This window comes from Pelophylax lessonae (assembly GCF_965119305.1).
Source record: "Pelophylax lessonae genome assembly, chromosome: 13".
Lineage (NCBI taxonomy): Eukaryota > Metazoa > Chordata > Amphibia > Anura > Ranidae > Pelophylax > Pelophylax lessonae.
In genome coordinates, this window is record NC_138780.1 from 563,653 (window position 1) to 583,190 (window position 19,538).

The window sequence follows — 19,538 nt, forward strand, 5'->3', positions numbered from 1 at the left end:
TCAGTCACCGCTGAGGAGGATGGTACACCAGGGGCCTCATCCTCCATCCCGTCCAGCCTCAACAGTTCATCTACTACCTCCTTCTCCATGTTGTGCCAGGCCTCCGGACATCGGCTGTAGGGGTGGCCAAGGCGCAGGCACAGGTTGCACCTTATCGCCTGGGTACAGTCCCTGGCCACATGACCCTGTCCCCGACATACTGAACATATTAAGGCTGAACAGGAGGAGCTAAAATGCCCCTTTTCTCCACAGCGGTGACATAGCTTTGGCTGACCAGGATAAAAAATAGTCATCCTATCCCTCCCTATGAAAGCCGAGGAGGGCAGGTGACGGACAACATTCCCATCCCTGGCCAACCTGACCGTTACTGACCAACCCCCGGTCCAGATGTCACGTTCATCAAGGATTTTTTCTAGCCTTGTCAAAACCTCACCATAGTTCCTTAACCAGACCTCTAGGTCCCGAGCAGGAACACTCTCATTATTGAGGATGATGGTTATTTTTTTAACCGTTGATCTCTGCGAAACAGCAACTGGTGCCAGATCTTCCCATTCGGGTCTTGACCTGCACCGAGCTTCATATCGTTCCCAGAACAGGTCAAGACCCTCCGGCCTGGTGAAGCTGATTGTGTACTCCCGGCTCCCAGCTACGTGTATTAGGGCATAAAGGTCATTCGCCCCAAAGCCCATCTCCAAAATCATATCCACCACCACACGCCGTGCTGGAGAGACTGCACCACCTTCCCATTTAAGTATAACGACATTACGTCTTGGACCCCCAGCAGAAGCCAGAGACCCAAGACCGGAACCAGGGGTGCTCAAAGTGGCAGTTTGTGGTGTAAATCTCTGCCTGGAAGCAGGGTTCCTCATTGGCTGCAGCCCTGGCTTAATAACATTACCAGGCGCAGAGCGTACCACCTGAGCAAAAGAGGGCTTATCAGGGCCAAGACCCCACACCGATGTAACTTTAGCTGGTACATTATTATTATTATCCTTATTATTAATTGCTTGTACTGAGCCAGCAGGATTATCCATTACACACATTAGTATTATTATTAGGAACAGCTGTGCTGGAAGAAATGTCACAATCAGTATTCACTATCACAGTTTCTGCTGTAGTACCACAGGTGTCCTGATGCTGCAGTATAGAGACAGCAGCTGTGACTGGACAAACAGCCTTTGACTCAGCAAAAGGGGGGTTAACGGGTTGTTCTGGCTCTTGTAGTTCCTTTGCTGCAATGTCATTTTTTAAACGCAATTTTTCCTCAGTGGAAACATCAGCAGCTGAAATATTGCTGGATATGGAATTACCAGCCTGGGTGTCATTGGGCAAAACATCAGTATTAGCCAAGGTGTTAAATGGCACAAAAATAGTTTTATCAGTCACTTGGGACTTGCTAGGTTTTACCTTATCAGGCACATTATCAGGAAAGTTCTCCTCACCAAACACCAGCTGATCCGCCTGTAATGGAGACTCCACTGCCTGGATCACTGTCAGCATGCCTCCTGAGCCCTGAGAAGGCAACGGGTTGCTTACCTCACCTTGGGGGGTCAGGGGGTCAGAACTGGGGGTCTCCTCGTCCACCTCCATCTTTGCCATCCTTGCAAATCTGCGGTCATTGCAAAACTTTTCCTTAAAGGGCCCCTCTTTACCTTCCATCATGGCCACAATGGTTTCCTGGTGTTGAACCCGGACCTTTGCCAACTGGATTTCCGGATCCATAGATCCACGGCTGCGGCTGTGCAAACCTTCACGTTGCTTTCGCAGACGCTTCAACTCCGCTCTCAGTTTGTAGAGCTGGTCTCTCTCCCTATTCAGGACCTTGATCCCGGCCACCACTCGCTCCCGAATGGACTCGGTATCCTCATCCTCACCAGGGGCAGAGAGATCCCCAGCCATGGCTTGTCCAGGAGCAGGTATGTCATTCATCAGCCCAGGGGATGGCTGAGAGCCTCCAGCAGGAGAGGCCCTGCTGGCCTGCATGGCCTCCCCAGATAGGGGCCAGCAGAGCTGGGAGAGATTTTACCAGACTCCCCTCTCAAACAGATCACCTGGAGCAGCTCCAGACACACAGCCAGAGAACCTTCCTGCAGCCACACCCGAAGCTGAATGATGGGACACTATTCCTCCCACTGACACCAAGGATGGGGCACTATTCCTCCCACTGACACCAATGATGGGGCACTATTCCTCTCACTGACACCAATGATGGGGCACTATTCCTCCTACTGACACCAATGATGGGGCACTATTCCTCCCAATGACACCAATGATGGGGCACTATTCCTCCACTGACACCAATGATGGGGCACTATTCCTCCTACTGACACCAATGATGGGGCACTATTCCTCCCACTGATACCAATGATGGGGCACTATTCCTCCCACTGACACCAAGGATTGGGCACTATTCTTCTCACTGACACCAATGATGGGGCATAATGGGGTTCATATGCTTACTGTGGGGGTTAGCATGGTGAAGGTAACAAGATAATTTTATTGTCCAGAATTAAATGAACAAATTACTGACAGTTCAGAAATCTGCAATCTGGACATACCTGGTTAAAGCAGCCATTTTCAGCCTGGGTTCCTCCAGAGGTTGGTAGGCGTTTTCTCCAGAGGTGGGTAGGGGTTCCTCCAGAGGTTGGTAGGAGTTCCTCCTGAGGTTGGTAGGCATTCCTTTAGAGGTTGGTAGGGGTTTCCCCAGAGTTTGGTTGGTAGGGGTTCCTCCAGAGGTTGGTAAGGGTTCCTCCAGAGGTTAGTAGGGGTTCCTCCACAGGTTAGTAGGGGTTCCTCCAGAGGTTGGTATGGGTTCCTCCAGAGGTTGGTATGGGTTCCTCCACAGGTTGGTAGGGGTTCCTCCACAGGTTGGTAGGGGTTCCTCTGGAGGTTGGTAGGGGTTCCTCTGGAGGTTGGTAGGCGTTCCACCGGAGGTTGGTAGGCATTCCTTCGGAGGTTGGTAGGCGTTGCTCCGGAGGTTGGTAGGGGTTGCTCTGGAGGTTGGTAGGGGTTCCTCTGGAGGTTGGTAGGCGTTCCTCCGGAGGTTGGTAGGGGTTTCTCTGGAGGTTGGTAGGGGTTTCTCTGGAGGTTGGTAGGGGTTTCTCTGGAGGTTGGTAGGCGTTCCTCTGGAGGTTGGTAGGCGTTCCTCCGGAGATTGGTAGGGGTTCCTCTGGAGGTTGGTAGGGGTTCCTCCGGAGGTTGGTAGGGGTTCCTCCACAGGTTGGTAGGGGTTCCTCCGGAGGTTGGTAGACGTTCCTCTAGAGGTTGGTAGGCGTTCCTCTGCAGGTTGGTAGGCGATCCTCTGGAGGTTGGTAGGCATTCCTCCGGAGATTGGTAGGCGTTGCTCCGGAGGTTGGTAGGGGTTCCTCTGGAGGTTGGTAGGGGTTCCTCTGGAGGTTGGTAGGGGTTCCTCTGGAGGTTGGTAGGGGTTCCTCCGGAGGTTGGTAGGCGTTCCTCTGGAGGTTGATAGGGGTTCGTCTAGAGGTTGGTAAGCGTTCCTCCGGAGGTTGGTAGGCGTTCCTCCGGAGGTTGGTAGGCGTTCCTCCGGAGGTTGGTAGGGGTTTCTCCGGAGGTTGGTAGGCGTTCCTCTGGAGGTTGGTAGGCGTTCCTCAGGTTGGTAGGCGTTCCTCCGGAGGTTGGTAGGCGTTCCTCAGGTTGGTAGGCGTTCCTCCGGAGGTTGGTAGGGGTTTCTTCAGAGGTTGGTTGGTAGGGGTTTCTTCAGAGGTTGGTTGGTAGGCGTTCTCCAGAGGTTGGTTGGTAGGTGATTCTCCAGAAGTTGGTAGGGGTTCCTTGACGGAGCCGGCATAGGTCATGGGTCAGTGCTACTTACAAGAGCCATCTGTGACGCCAATCATCTTTTTATCTTTGTAATGGTGGCATTCTTCCCATTGGTCACTAATGTAAGCAGCATTTTTCCTGCTGTCCACCAATGGTTTTTGGAAGGCTTCCCTGAAATCTGATGAATATTTTGGGGTTCCCTCTGAGGTTTAATGGATGGGAAAAGCTGTTCTAAAGCCTATTTATTCTTTGGAGTGGCGCAATCCCAGCTTTGCCCACCAGATGTCAGAATCGCTCTGCTTTCTGTTTAATCCCAGAAGATGGCAGTATAGTTTTGTGGTAATATTATTTTATTATAATAAAGTTTTGTCCAGCAGATGGCGACATCTTTATTTTCTGATCAGGTGCAGTTCTCGGCTCTGTTCACCAGATGGCAGCATTGCTCTATATCAGTATTTCTGTGTGACCAGCAGGGGGCGGCGGAGTGACGTCAGAATGAAATATAAAGGGCCAGGCACCATTTATCGATGGAAGTCTCCGCCTCTTATTCTTACATTTGGGGTTTATGTTCTTCCCATTCATTCAGTCACATGACGCTCCTCTGCTGATGTCATTCTGTCATATACTGGGAAGGGGGCACCACACTCTCATGCCTAGGCACCCCTGATATCAGTGCACTTCCTGTGCCTAGGCATCCCTGATATCAGTGCACTTCCTGTGGCTAGGCACCCCTGATATCAGTGCACTTCCTGTGTCTGGACACCCCTGATATCAGTGCACTTCCTGTGCCTATGCACCCCTGATATCATTGCACTTCCTGTGTCTGGACACCCCTGACATTTATTGTGATATAGATATATATATATATATAGTGGTGATACATGTAAAAAAATATATATTTATATATGTAGTGATGATGCGTGTATAGTGTGTGTAATATATATATATATATCAGTGATGTGTATCCTATAGATGAGGATGGTGATGGGTGCATACAGTATATATATATATATATATATATATATATATATATATATATATTGGTGATGGGTGTATACAGTATATATATATATATATACACTGTATACACCCATCACCAATATATATATATATATATATATATATACTGTATACACCCATCACCATCCTCATCTATAGGATACACATCACTGATATATATATATATACTGTATACACCCATCACCTATATATATATATATATATATATATATATATATATATACTGTATACACCCATCACCTATATATATATGTATATATATATATATATATATATACTGTATACACCCATCACCAATATATATATATATATATATATATATATATATATACACTGTATACACCCATCACCAATATATATATATATACACTGTATACACCCATCACCAATATATATATATATACACACACTGTATACACCCATCACCAATATATATATATATATATATATATATACTGTATACACCCATCACCAATATATATATATATATCAGTGATGTGTATCCTATAGATGAGGATGGTGATGGGTGTATACAGTATATATATATATATATATATATATATATATATATATATATTGGTGATGGGTGTATACAGTATATATATATATATATATTGGTGATGGGTGTATACAGTATATATATATATATATATATATATATATATATATATATATCAGTGATGTGTATCCTATAGATGAGGATAGTGATGGGTGTATACAGTATATATATATATATATATATATATATATATATATTGGTGATGGGTGTATACAGTATATATATATATATATATTGGTGATGGGTGTATACAGTGTATATATATATATATATATATATCAGTGATGTGTATCCTATAGATGAGGATGGTGATGAGCGCAGCGTCTCGGTCCCCCCCCCCCCCCCACTTGTCACTCATTGTAGGGACTCCCACCTGCGCTGCGCATTGGTTCTCCTCCATCCCTCCCGCTGTACCGGCTGCCAGAGAGAAGAATGAGAATTGGATGAACGCAGATCCAGAGCTACGGAGGAAGATGGACGAGGCGGCCCCCTTCCCCCACAGAATAAGGTAGGAGCGGGGGATGGGGGAGGGTCTGTAGTATTGGGGGGTATATACATTGAGGTTTGTATAGTCCTATGTCTGCAGGGGGCATATAGCTCAGGGTCTGCGGGGTACCTGTAGTCCCCGGTGTGTAGTGCCGGCGTGGGGGGATCTAGTCGGGGTCGGTGGGGTGTGAACCGTTCAGGGGGATGAATATTTGGGGTCAGTAAAATGTACAGAGTTTGGGGTGCTTAGTCCAAGGGGCTGGGGATGGGGACACAGTGATTCCCCCCAGGACTGGTGAGGGGGACCCCGGACACAGTGATTCCCCCCAGGACTGGTGAGGGGGACCCCGGACACAGTGACTCCCCCCAGGACTGGTGAGGGGGACCCCGGACACAGTGACTCCCCCCAGGACTGGTGAGGGGGACCCTGGACACAGTGACTCCCCCCGGGACTGGTGAGGGGGACCCCGGGCACAGTGACTCCCCCCAGGGCTGGTGAGGGGGACCCCGGACACAGTGACTTCCCCCAGGGCTGGTGAGGGGGACCCTGGGCACAGTGATTCCCCCCAGGACTGGTGAGGGGGACCCCGGACACAGTGACTTCCCCCAGGGCTGGTGAGGGGGACCCCGGGCACAGTGACTCCCCCCAGGACTGGTGAGGGGGACCCCGGACACAGTGACTCCCCCCCAGGACTGGTGAGGGGGACCCTGGACACAGTGACTCCCCCCGGGACTGGTGAGGGGGACCCCGGGCACAGTGACTCCCCCCAGGGCTGGTGAGGGGGACCCCGGGCACAGTGACTTCCCCCAGGGCTGGTGAGGGGGACCCTGGGCACAGTGATTCCCCCCAGGACTGGTGAGGGGGACCCCGGACACAGTGACTTCCCCCAGGGCTGGTGAGGGGGACCCCGGGCACAGTGACTCCCCCCAGGACTGGTGAGGGGGACCCCGGACACAGTGACTCCCCCCCAGGACTGGTGAGGGGGACCCTGGACACAGTGACTCCCCCCGGGACTGGTGAGGGGGACCCCGGGCACAGTGACTTCCCCCAGGGCTGGTTAGGGGGACCCCGGACACAGTGACTCCCCCCCAGGACTGGTGAGGGGGACCCTGGACACAGTGACTCCCCCCGGGACTGGTGAGGGGGACCCCGGGCACAGTGATTCCCCCCAGGACTGGTGAGGGGGACCCCGGACACAGTGACTCCCCCCAGGACTGGTGAGGGGGACCCCGGACACAGTGACTCCCCCCCAGGACTGGTGAGGGGGACCCTGGACACAGTGACTCCCCCCGGGACTGGTGAGGGGGACCCCGGGCACAGTGACTCCCCCCAGGGCTGGTGAGGGGGACCCCGGGCACAGTGACTTCCCCCAGGGCTGGTGAGGGGGACCCCGGGCACAGTGACTTCCCCCAGGACTGGTGAGGTGTTCCCTTCCTGAGATATCCTCCACTGAGTGTGTGTGGTGTCCCCTTTCCTGAGATATCCTCCACTGAGTGTGTGTGGTGTCCCCTTTCCTGAGATATCCTCCACTGAGTGTGTGTGGTGTCCCCTTCCCGAGATCCTCCACTGAGTGTATATGGTGTCCCCTTCCCGAGATCCTCCACTGAGTGTATGTGGTGTCCCCTTCCCGAGATCCTCCACTGAGTGTGTGTGGTGTCCCCTTCCCGAGATCCTCCACTGAGTGTGTGTGGTGCCCCCTTCCCGAGATCCTCCACCGAGTGTGTGTGGTGTCCCCTTCCCGAGATCCTCCACCGAGTGTGTGTGGTGTCCCCTTCCCGAGATCCTCCACTGAGTGTGTGTGGTGTCCCCTTCCAGAGATATTCTCCACCGAGTGTCTGTGGTGTCCCCTTCCCGAGATCCTTCACTGAGTGTGTGTGGTGTCCCCTTCCCGAGACCCTCCACTGAGTGTGTGTGGTGCCCCCTTCCCGAGATCCTCCACCGAGTGTGTGTGGTGCCCCCTTCCCGAGATCCTCCACCGAGTGTGTGTGGTGCCCCCTTCCCGAGATCCTCCACTGAGTGTGTGTGGTGTCCCCTTCCCGAGATCCTCCACTGAGTGTGTGGTGTCCCCTTCCTGAGATCCTCCACTGAGTGTCTGTGGTGTCCCCTTCCCAAGATCCTCCACTGAGTATGTGTGGTGTCCCCTTCCCGAGATCCTCCACCGAGTGTGTGTGGTGTCCCCTTCCCGAGATCCTCCACTGAGGGTGTGTGGTGTCCCCTTCCCGAGATCCTCCACCGAGTGTCTGTGGTGTCCCCTTCCCGAGATCCTCCACCGAGTGTCTGTGGTGTCCCCTTCCCGAGATCCTCCACCGAGTGTATGTGGTGTCCCCTTCCCGAGATCCTCCACTGAGTGTGTGTGGTGTCCCCTTTCCGAGATCCTCCACTGAGTGTGTGTGGTGCCCCCTTCCCGAGATCCTCCACCGAGTGTGTGTGGTGCCCCCTTCCCGAGATATCCTCCACTGAGTGTGTGTGGTGTCCCCTTCCCGAGATCCTCCACCGAGTGTCTGTGGTGTCCCCTTCCCGAGATCCTCCACTGAGTGTATGTGGTGTCCCCTTCCCGAGATCCTCCACTGAGTGTGTGTGGTGTCCCCTTCCCGAGATCCTCCACTGAGTGCGTGTGGTGCCCCCTTCCCGAGATCCTCCACCGAGTGTGTGTGGTGTCCCCTTCCCGAGATCCTCCACCGAGTGTGTGTGGTGTCCCCTTCCCGAGATCCTCCACTGAGGGTGTGTGGTGTCCCCTTCCCGAGATCCTCCACCGAGTGTCTGTGGTGTCCCCTTCCCGAGATCCTCCACCGAGTGTCTGTGGTGTCCCCTTCCCGAGATCCTCCACCGAGTGTCTGTGGTGTCCCCTTCCCGAGATCCTCCACTGAGTGTATGTGGTGTCCCCTTCCCAAGATCCTCCACCGAGTGTCTGTGGTGTCCCCTTCCCGAGATCCTCCACCGAGTGTCTGTGGTGTCCCCTTCCCGAGATCCTCCACTGAGTGTGTGTGGTGTCCCCTTCCCGAGATCCTCCACCGAGTGTGTGTGGTGCCCCCTTCCCGAGATATCCTCCACTGAGTGTGTGTGGTGTCCCCTTCCCGAGATATTCTCCACTGAGTGTCTGTGGTGTCCCCTTCCCGAGATCCTTCACTGAGTGTGTGTGGTGTCCCCTTCCCTAGATATCCCCCACTGATTGTGTGTGGTGTCCCCTTCCCTAGATATCCTCCACTGAGTGTGTGGTGTCCCCTTCCCGAGATCCTTCACTGAGTGTCTGTGGTGTCCCCTTCCCGAGATCCTTCACTGAGTGTCTGTGGTGTCCCCTTCCCGAGATCCTTCACTGAGTGTGTGTGGTGTCCCCTTCCCGAGATCCTCCACTGAGTGTGTGTGGTGTCCCCTTCCCGAGATCCTCCACTGAGGGTGTGTGGTGCCCCCTTCCCGAGATCCTCCACTGAGTGTGTGTGGTGTCCCCTTCCCGAGATCCTCCACTGAGGGTGTGTTTTGCCCCCTTCCCGAGATCCTCCACTGAGTGTGTGTGGTGTCCCCTTCCCGAGATCCTCCACTGAGGGTGTGTGGTGCCCCCTTCCCGAGATCCTTCACTGAGTGTGTGTGGTGTCCCCTTCCCGAGATCCTCCACTGAGTGTGTGTGGTGTCCCCTTCCCGAGATCCTCCACTGAGGGTGTGTGGTGCCCCCTTCCCGAGATCCTCCACTGAGTGTGTGTGGTGTCCCCTTCCCGAGATCCTCCACTGAGGGTGTGTGGTGCCCCCTTCCCGAGATCCTCCACTGAGTGTGTGTGGTGTCCCCTTCCCGAGATCCTCCACTGAGGGTGTGTGGTGCCCCCTTCCTGAGATCCTCCACTGAGTGTGTGTGGTGTCCCCTTCCCGAGATCCTCCACTGAGGGTGTGTGGTGTCCCCTTCCCAAGATCCTCCACTGAGTGTCTGTGGTGTCCCCTTCCCGAGATCCTCCACTGAGTGTGTGTGGTGTCCCCTTCCCGAGATCCTCCACTGAGTGTGTGTGGTGTCCCCTTCCCGAGATCCTCCACTGAGTGTGTGTGGTGTCCCCTTCCCGAGATCCTCCACTGAGTGTGTGTGGTGTCCCCTTCCCGAGATATCCTCCACTGAGGGTGTGTGGTGTCCCCTTCCCAAGATCCTCCACTGAGTGTCTGTGGTGTCCCCTTCCCGAGATCCTCCACTGAGTGTCTGTGGTGCCCCCTTCCCGAGATATTCTCCACTGAGTGTCTGTGGTGCCCCCTTCCCGAGATCCTTCACTGAATGTCTGTGGTGCCCCCTTCCCGAGATCCTCCATTGACCCTGGACACAGTGACTCTCCCCCCCACCCATGACTAGTGAGGGGACCATGGGCACAGTAACGTCCCCCAGGACTGGTGAGGGGGACCCCAGGCACAGTGACTTCCCCCAGGACTGGTGAGGGGGACCCCGAGCACAGTGACTTCCCCCAGGACTGGTGAGGGGGACCCCGGGCACAGTAACTTCCCCCAGGACTGGTGAGGGGGACCCCAGGCACAGTGACTTCCCCCAGGACTGGTGAGGGGGACCCCGAGCACAGTGACTTCCCCCAGGACTGGTGAGGGGGACCCCGGGCACAATGACTACCCCCGGGTTCCTGGCACTCAGGTGTGATGGTTGCCTTCCCCGTAGTACCGGCCCGGTTGGCCTCATATTGGTTGGAACTCCCGTTGCACTCTGGGAGTTTTTGGCGGCGCTCTGCCAATATGGCTGACGGGGATTTTGTGGCGTTGGTCCCCTGCGCTCCTCAATTCCCCGATGTGCCTGTCAGCCGTGCGTCACGTCTTCACTCCTTATATAACCGGCCGCCATGAATAATGCACAGGACGCCGGGATGGATGGCGGAGGGGAGAACGCCGGCTATGATATAAACGTGTAATACGCCGTTTGGATGGAAGATCGCGGGGACTCTGCTGGTCCTCACAGACGACATCGCATCTCAGAGCGGTTGCCACGGTAACAAGAGAAGCAGGCCTAGCGGCTACAGAACAGACTTTACGCCACAGGCTGGAGCTAATTATAGGAGAAGCCACCAGAGACGCACCGTGCCTTTAACCCCTTCAGATCCTACGGGGGAGGGGGAGCACCTATAGCAAGGGTGAGGGGGGAGGGACACCTATAGTAATGGTGAGAAGGATAGAGAGGACCTATAGGAATGGTGAGGGGGGAGGGACTCCTATAGTAATGGTGAGAAGGATGGAGAGCACCTATAGGAATGGTGGGGAGCACCTATAGGAATGGTGAGGGGGGAGGGACTCCTATAGTAATGGTGAGAAGGATAGAGAGGACCTATAGGAATGGTGGGGAGCACCTATAGGAATGGTGAGGGGGAAGGGACTCCTATAGTAATGGTGAGAAGGATGGAGAGGACCTATAGGAATGGTGGGGAGCACCTATAGTAATGGTGAGAAGGATGGAGAGCACCTATAGGAATGGTGGGGAGCACCCATAGGAATGGTGAGGGGGGAGGGACTCCTATAGTAATGGTGAGAAGGATGGGGAGCACCTATAGGAATGGTGGGGAGCACCTATAGGAATGGTGAGGGGGGAGGGACATCTATAGTAATGGTGAGAAGGATAGAGAGTACCTATAGGAATGGTGAGGGGGGAGGGACACCTGTAGTAATGGTGTGAAGGATGGAGAGTACCTATAGGAATGGCGGGGAGCACCTATAGGAATGGTGAGGGGGAAGGGGCATCTAAAGTAATGATGAGAAGGATAGAGAGGACCTATAGGAATGGTGGGGAGCACCTATAGGAATGGTGAGGGGAGAGGGACTCCTATAGTAATGGTGTGAAGGATGGAGAGTACCTATAGGAATGGTGGTGATGGTTGGGGGGGGGGGCATCTATAAGAATGAAAAGATGCTTCTATAGGAATTGTGTATGTATGGGGGCACATATAGAAATGGTGAGGGGGTGGGGAACACCCAAAGGAATAGTAAGTGGGGATGGGACACCTATAGGAATGGTAAGGAGCCCCTATAAGAATTGTATTTGGGACGGGATTTTGGGGGGCAACTCTAGCAGTTGTATGTGGGGGGCGCATATAGAAATGGTGAAGGGGTGGGGAATCCTTATAGGAATGGTAAGTGGAGGAGGGACACCTATAGGAATGGTAAGGAGCCCCTATAAAGAATTGTATGTGGAGGGGGGTTCAGGGGCCACCTGTCGGAATTGTGGGGGTTTTGAGGGCACCTCTAGAAATTGTGTGTGGGAGGCACCTATAGGAATGGTGAGGGGGTGGGGACACCTATAGGTATCTAGTCGGATATAACGACATTCCTTAGGTAGGCTCTCTTCATACATAGCGGTTGGTAAGATTGTACAATCAGATTGCTGTCTATATTTGGGGGTAATCCCATACAATCCCATTCCTGAGTGTCATGTTGGTCCCCGGCATTTAGGAGGAGGCAGCCAATCAGTTTGCTGGGCGCTGGTGATGTCACTGGTCCATGAACCGGGAGGCAGACCTGTGAACGGGAATCACTTGTTCAGCTTCTTCTTTGAGAGACGTAAGAGGAGCTCCTCAAGTGCGGGAAACCGGGACAAGCAGTGGTAACCGATTAATATAATCATTGGTGGTTGTATTGTTTACCTGCACTGCCCATCCTGTAGAGTCGTGGTGCCGGTCACATTGTCTTCTGTGTTTCGGTAAATTGTTCTCTGATAATGTTTGTTTCCTTTGTCCCATACAGACCCTGAACCCATTCGCTGCTGAATAGTGACGCTATGGCTAAAGATAACAATGTGTTCACTACGGTTCCCGGCTCCACCATCACCAACACCAAAGCCTTGTCTCATGCATCCAAACTGGCAGAGAAGTTGGAGAAGGCGGACAGGAAACTGAGGCGTCGGCAGAGGTATGTGGAGAAGGACGGGCGCTGCAACGTCCAGCATGGAAATGTCCGAGAGACTTATCGCTATCTCACCGACATTTTCACCACCTTGGTGGACCTTAAATGGAGGGTGAGCCTCTTGGTCTTCATTATGGCCTATGCCATCACCTGGCTCTTCTTCGGGGTCATCTGGTGGTTTATTGCCTACTGTCGGGGGGACCTGGAACACCTGGAGGACCCGGGATGGACGCCGTGCATCAAAAACCTCAATGGCTTTGTCTCTGCATTCCTCTTCTCTATTGAAACGGAGACAACAATTGGCTACGGACATCGGGTCATCACCGACAAATGTCCAGAAGGGATCATCTTGCTCCTCCTTCAAGCCATCCTGGGCTCCATGGTCAATGCTTTCATGGTGGGCTGCATGTTTGTCAAAATTTCCCAACCCAACAAGCGGGCCGAGACTCTGGTCTTTTCTTCGCATGCCGTCATATCCCTGCGAGATGATAAACTTTGCCTCATGTTCCGGGTGGGAGATCTGCGTCAGTCCCACATTGTTGAAGCTTCCATCAGAGCCAAACTCATCAAGTCCAAACAGACGCAAGAGGGAGAATTCATCCCACTCAACCAGACGGACATCAATGTTGGATTTGAGACCGGAGATGACCGACTCTTCTTGGTGTCACCGCTAATCATTAGCCATGAAATCAATGAGCACAGCCCATTCTGGGAGGTGTCCAAGAGACAGCTGGCGAAAGACGATTTCGAGATTGTGGTGATCCTTGAAGGAATGGTGGAAGCTACAGGTAGGTAGAAGCCACGGGTGGCCATGGTGGAATGGTGCTCCTTATTAGGGATGATCAAACTTTTGAAAAGTTCGGTTCGACCAGAACACCCGAACTTCCCGAAAGTTCGGCCCGTATTTCAGAACCCCATTGAAATCAATGGGACCCGAACTTCAGTAATCAAAAAACACCATTTTGAAGCCCTAAAGCCCAATAAATGCCACTAAAAAGTGCCTAGGGTTCTGGGTCATGCCCCAGGGACTATGAATCACACAAAAAAAAGTTCTTAAAAATTGTCATTTTTGATAGAGAGCCAATTATTAAAAAAAATATTGAAAAAAAAATGAGATTTCTTTGGATTTAGTGTCTAGGGGGTCTAAAAAGTGTACCTCTGAAGTTTCAGCTCTGTAGCATGTCCAGAACCAGAAAAAAAGTTTGTTTGTATTAGAATTGCAGTGGAGCAGGCATGACATCTGAACTTCTGTGTAGGGGTATATATACACACACACACATGTATGTATATATACACATACACATATATAGATGTGAAAGTAGCAGAACCCTATGCCTGCGCTAATGAAATAATTAACAGGCATAGGGCTACGCTCCTATCACACCTATATGTGTGTATGTATATAAATACATATAAGTGTGTGTGTATATATACCCCTATACAGAAGTTCTGATGTTATGCCTGCCTCCAAAGACGCCCAAAAAAATGCCTGCTACAAAAACAGCCAGGTGTGAAAGTAGCGAAGCCACTGCCCTGCTCTATTGCAATTCTGATAGAAACAATCTTTTTTCTATGGCGGTCAACCTGACATGGAAGAGTTTGGTCACCCTGCCATAGCAGTCAGAGTCAGTTCACCCTGACACTTAACACTTTCCCTACAGAAACTAGATTATTAAATCTAACTATAGTGGAAAATAGTACCCTAACTACACTAGATATCCCTTTCCTCACACTAATAATTGCTAAATGACACTTTGAAGCAGAAATAACAGAACTGCTTCCACTCTCTTCCACATCCCTGTATTACAGTGCTAGAGATTTGGCGGGGCTATCTTATATACTGGGGGGCGTATTCACTACTGATTGGCCTGTGGACCCCCTAGTCACTCCAATCACATTCCTAGCATCCTCCTGCCCCCTCAATTGGCTTTTACTGATGGTTCTGGTCCAATCACGGGCTTTTAAAGCCCAGTTCTTGTCCCATTGCATTTTGGTCGGTTCTGGTTGCCGAATTCCGAAATTTTTCAGCAAAAAGTTCGAAATTCGGCCGGACCTCGAACAGTCAATGTTCAGGTCGAACCGATGGTCGACCCGAACCGTTCGATAATCCCGATCAAATTTATGGAGCTGCCTCCTCTTCTGAAAAGGCTTCCTACAAGATTTTGGAGGGTGTCTGTGGGAATTTGTGCCCATTTGTGAGGTCAGGTACTGTTGTTAGATGAGAAGACCCGGCTCTCCATCAGTGTTTCAATTCACCCCAATGGTGATCAGTAGGGATGAGGTCAGGTGATCGGTAGGGTTGAGGTCGGGTGATCAGTAGGGGTGAGGTCAGGCAATCAGTAGGGGATGAGGTCAGGTGATCAGTAGGGGTGAGGTCAGGTGATCAGCAGGGATGAGGTCAGGGCTCTGTGCAGGACACTTGAGTTCCTCCACACCAAACTGGTAACAGCATGTATTAATGGAGCTGTCTTTGTACACGGTCGGAGGGGATACAGTCATGCTGGAACAGAAAAGGGTCTTCACCAAACTGTTAACACAAAGTTGGAAGAGCACAATTGTCTATAATGTTGTATGAGGATCACTAGGACCCTTCACTGGAGACCCCTGAATCCCATCAGTGGGTAGGGTTCACATACTTTGTACTGTCCGTATACAAAATCCTCGATCCATATTAGTGCAGATAGGTCAGGAAGGATCTGCATAGTCATTTCAGGCCAATGACAGAGAAAATAGTGAAGCCAGAGGACCAGCCACTAATAGCCAGGAAATTAGTATTTTCGGAAGGATGGGTCAGTAATGGCAGCCTTGATACTCCTCAGTAGGGCTCAGAATATTGTTGGGGCTCTGTGAGCTCTGAAGAGTCTTTCGTTAAGAAGGCCCCAGGTTGGAGGACCTGCAGTCATCACCTGACGGCACTCCTCCGACACACAGTGTTAGGTGCCGTGAGCGTCCCTGTCCTCCACCATCCTTTGTTCACCTGTTCACGATATGACAACCAGTGGAAACCACCTCAGTCTCCTGTCAGTGGTTGCCATGGGTTAAATCTCTGCCTTGAGCTTGTCAGTCACCAGAGCAGGGAAGAACTTTAGTGACAGCTAGTGGTGGCTTTAAGGTAAGGCAGAGAAGAGGTTATCGGCTGTACCATGAAATGCCGAAAATGTCCACTTCTAATACTTCTCATTGAGGAGAAGAATCCTTCTCTCCTGAGACTGCTGGGAGCTACACTTTGATACTCAACAAAACGTGGCACATTAACCAGATTATATCATGCAGACAGTAATAAGTAGACCCAGAGAAAAGGAAAAGCGGCCAGTAAGTTGTCATTTGATATGTGCCTGAGCCTTGTCCCCTCTTCTCCCCCCTACAGGAATGACGTGCCAGGCCCGCAGCTCTTACCTGGTGGATGAGGTGCAGTGGGGTCATCGCTTCATGTCTGTGCTGTCGCTAGAGGATGGCTTCTACGAGGTGGACTACAACACCTTCCACCAGACCTTCGAGGTCCCTACCCCGGTTTGCAGTGCCCGAGAGCTGGCCGAGGCCGCCGCCAGAATGGACGCTCACCTCTACTGGTCTATCCCCAGCCAACTGGATGAGAAGGTGGAGGAGGATGGGACAGAGAAACTGGACAAGCAAAGGAACGGCAGTATCACCAGTCCCGAGAGTGAGCCGGCACCTACCGATGAACCAGTCATTGGGGACTGACCACTCAGCGGATGGACATTAGAGTCGGTCGCGGGGAACTGACCTCCCTCCGTGGATAGACACTAGACCCAGTCATTGGAAACTGGCCTCTCTCCATGGATGGACACTAGAGCCAATCGTTGGGGACTGACCTCACTCCATAGATGGACACTAGAGCCAATCGTTGGGGACTGACCTCTCTCGATGGATGGACACTAGAGCCAATCTTTGGGAACTGCCCTCTCTCCGTGCATGGACACTAGAGCCAGTCATTGCGAACAGCCCTCTCTCAATGGATGGACACTAGAGTCAATCGTTGGGAACTGCCCTCTCTCCGTGCATGGAAACTAGAGCCAATCATTGGGAACTGCCCTCTCTCGATGGATGGACACTAGAGTCAATTGTTGGGAACTGCCCTCTCGATGGATGGACACTAGAGTCAATCGTTGGGAACAGCCCTCTCTCCGTGCATGGAAACTAGAGCCAGTCGTTGGGAACTGCCCTCTCGATGGATGAACACTAGAGCCAATCCTTGGGAACTGCCCTCTCTCGATGGATGGACACTAGAGCCAATCCTTGGGAAACTGCCCTCTCTCCGTGCATGGACACTAGAGTCAGTCGTTGCGGACAGCCCTCTCTCGATGGATGGACACTAGAGTCAATCGTTGGGAAAAGCCCTCTCTCCGTGCATGGAAACTAGAGCCAGTCGTTGGGAACTGCCCTCTTGATGGATGAACACTAGAGCCAATCCTTGGGAAACTGCCCTCTCTTGATGGATGGACACTAGAGCCAATCGTTGGGAACTGCCCTCTCTCCATAGATGGACACTAGAGCCAATTGTTGGGTACTGCCCTCTCTCCATAGATGGACACTAGAGCCGATGCCTGACGGCTGATGCAATAAAATACATTTTCAGTTTATATCGCTGTGTGAATATTATTCGAGGTTATACACAATGCACACTCCATGCTGTCACCACCCTGAGAAACATCTATAGGAAGAACCTTCTGTGATTCCCACCTTTTTGTTTTCTTCATATCGCTGGTCTGAATCTGGCTGGTTGATGTGGATGGTCTAAGATGGTTCTTCCCAGTGCCAAACCCTCCAATCAGCACCCTATAGTTTTGGGTGGAGTGAAGGGTGAGATCCTCCATCAGTCGATTGCTGCCCTACTGGAATATTCCCCTCAACTTCCTAAGATCATGGATGAGACTGGGTGACACCAACCAGGAAGTGAGGGGAATCTTCCCAGTGTAGACATAGACTGGTTCCCACCCTCCCCCCCTTCGCAGCATTGATTCTGATTGGCTCCTAGGAGGAAATGCCGATAGTTCTTAGTCCTGTTATCTCCGCCCTGATAGTCACATAACTCCACCCCTTCCCACCAATGAGACAATAAAATGGAACAATAGTGGTTTGACAAAACATTTTATTCAATGGAAATGTTAGGCGGCGACACCCCCTCCTGGCGTCATGGGGACTCAATTGTTAGGAGGGTCTTCACATCAGAGCTCCTGGCTAAGTTGTCTCTTGAAACAATTGGGAAGTCACCCTTCGAGGACTCCCGGAGTGCAGCTGACAGAACTCCCTGTGATTGGCTGCCCTAATTAGTGGTCAGCAGATCCAGCCAATCGCAGAGAAATTCAGGGGTGGGGGGTTTGTATCGAGAGATAACTTAGCCGTAGGGAGCGGTGCAGCTGGTGGAGAGGAGTGGTTGGTCCCCGGTATACAATAAAACACAAATAACAACTAAAAAACACAAATCCTTCATAAACAATCGGCCCGCCCCCAACAGCAGGGGGCGGAGTCAGAGTAGTGTATAAAAATGGCCACTGATAGTGCATTTTAAGCGGCTCAGGTAAGTGGCTGTGAGGCTCCAGCAATGCGGATTGAAGGAAGTGACGGCCATCGTACTGATATTCCTCCACCATCCGGCACAAGGCCGTCCCCTCATTCACCAATCAGACGCCAGATCTCCACATCTCCAGAAAGCTAACTGCCACTGGGAGGTGAAACCTGATTGGTCGTTCTGGAAAAAGAAGGGAGGGGGGATGAGAAGGGGGGAGGGGTTAAGGAAGAGAGAGAAGAGAGAGGAACAGGGATCAGAGGAGGTGAGGATGAGAGAGAGAGAGAGAGAAGGGTAAGAAGGGGTAAATGGGGGAAACAAGGTGAGGGGAAGAAAGGAACATGGATCAGAGGAGGTGAAGGGGGGGGGGGGGGGGGGTTAGGAAGAGAGAGGAACAGGGATCAGAGGAGGTGAAGGGGGGAGGGGTTAAGGAAGAGAGAGGAACAGGGATCAGAGGAGGTGAAGGGGGGAGGGGTTTAGGAAGAGAGAGGAACAGGGATCAGAGGAGGTGAAAGGGGGGGGGTTAGGAAGAGAGAGGAACAGGGAACAGAGGAGGTGAAGGGGGGAGGGGTTTAGGAAGAGAGAGGAACAGGGATCAGAGGAGGTGAAGGGGGAGGGGTTTAGGAAGAGAGAGGAACAGGGATCAGAGGAGGTAAAGGGGGGGTTAGGAAGAGAGAGGAACAGGGATCAGAGGAGGTGAAGGGGGGAGGGGTTTAGGAAGAGAGAGGAACAGGGATCAGAGGAGGTGAAGGGGGAGGGGTTTAGGAAGAGAGAGGAACAGGGATCAGAGGAGGTAAAGGGGGGGTTAGGAAGAGAGAGGAACAGGGATCAGAGGAGGTGAAGGGGGGAGGGGTTAAGGAAGAGAGAGGAACAGGGATCAGAGGAGGTGAAGGGGGGGGGGTTAGGAAGAGAGAGGAACAGGGATCAGAGGAGGTGGAGGGGGGAGGGGTTAAGGAAGAGAGAGGAACAGGGAACAGAGGAGGTGAAGGGGGGAGGGGTTTAGGAAGAGAGAGGAACAGGGATCAGAGGAGGTGAAGGGGGGAGGGGTTTAGGAAGAGAGAGGAACAGGGATCAGAGGAGGTGAAGGGGGGAGGGGTTTAGGAAGAGAGAGGAACAGGGATCAGAGGAGGTGAAGGGGGAGGGGTTTAGGAAGAGAGAGGAACAGGGATCAGAGGAGGTGAAGGGGGGAGGGGTTTAGGAAGAGAGAGGAACAGGGATCAGAGGAGGTGAAGGGGGGAGGGGTTTAGGAAGAGAGAGGAACAGGGATCAGAGGAGGTGAAGGGGGGAGGGGTTTAGGAAGAGAGAGGAAC

General features: G+C 52.2%; 1 protein-coding gene across 3 annotated transcripts; it reads left to right on the forward strand.

Moving 5' to 3' along the window:
* The first annotated feature begins 5,743 nt into the window (after positions 1-5,743).
* Positions 5,744-16,602, forward strand: KCNJ9 (potassium inwardly rectifying channel subfamily J member 9). 3 transcript variants are annotated; one of them, XM_082275000.1, is made up of 3 exons: positions 5,744-5,864; positions 12,543-13,489; positions 16,069-16,602. In XM_082275000.1, exons 2-3 carry the CDS (start codon positions 12,577-12,579, stop codon positions 16,401-16,403), a joined length of 1,248 nt encoding a protein of 415 aa, XP_082131126.1. In that variant the 5' UTR covers positions 5,744-5,864; positions 12,543-12,576; the 3' UTR covers positions 16,404-16,602. The 3 variants fall into 3 exon arrangements, with proteins under 3 accessions (XP_082131126.1, XP_082131128.1, XP_082131127.1); XM_082275002.1 differs by lacking the exon at positions 5,744-5,864 and adding an exon at positions 10,516-10,800; XM_082275001.1 differs by lacking the exon at positions 5,744-5,864 and adding an exon at positions 10,825-10,942.
* Positions 16,603-19,538: the final 2,936 nt, after the last annotated feature.

What these genes read in the sequence shown, in the direction of transcription:
- KCNJ9 (XM_082275000.1), top strand. Translation starts at nt 12,577, where the DNA reads ATGGCTAAAGATAACAATGTGTTCACTACGGTTCCCGGCTCCACCATC. An exon ending in AGGAATGGTGGAAGCTACAG is followed by an intron (nt 13,490 to 16,068) that starts GTAGGTAGAAGC and finishes TCCCCCCTACAG; the next exon opens with GAATGACGTGCCAGGCCCGC.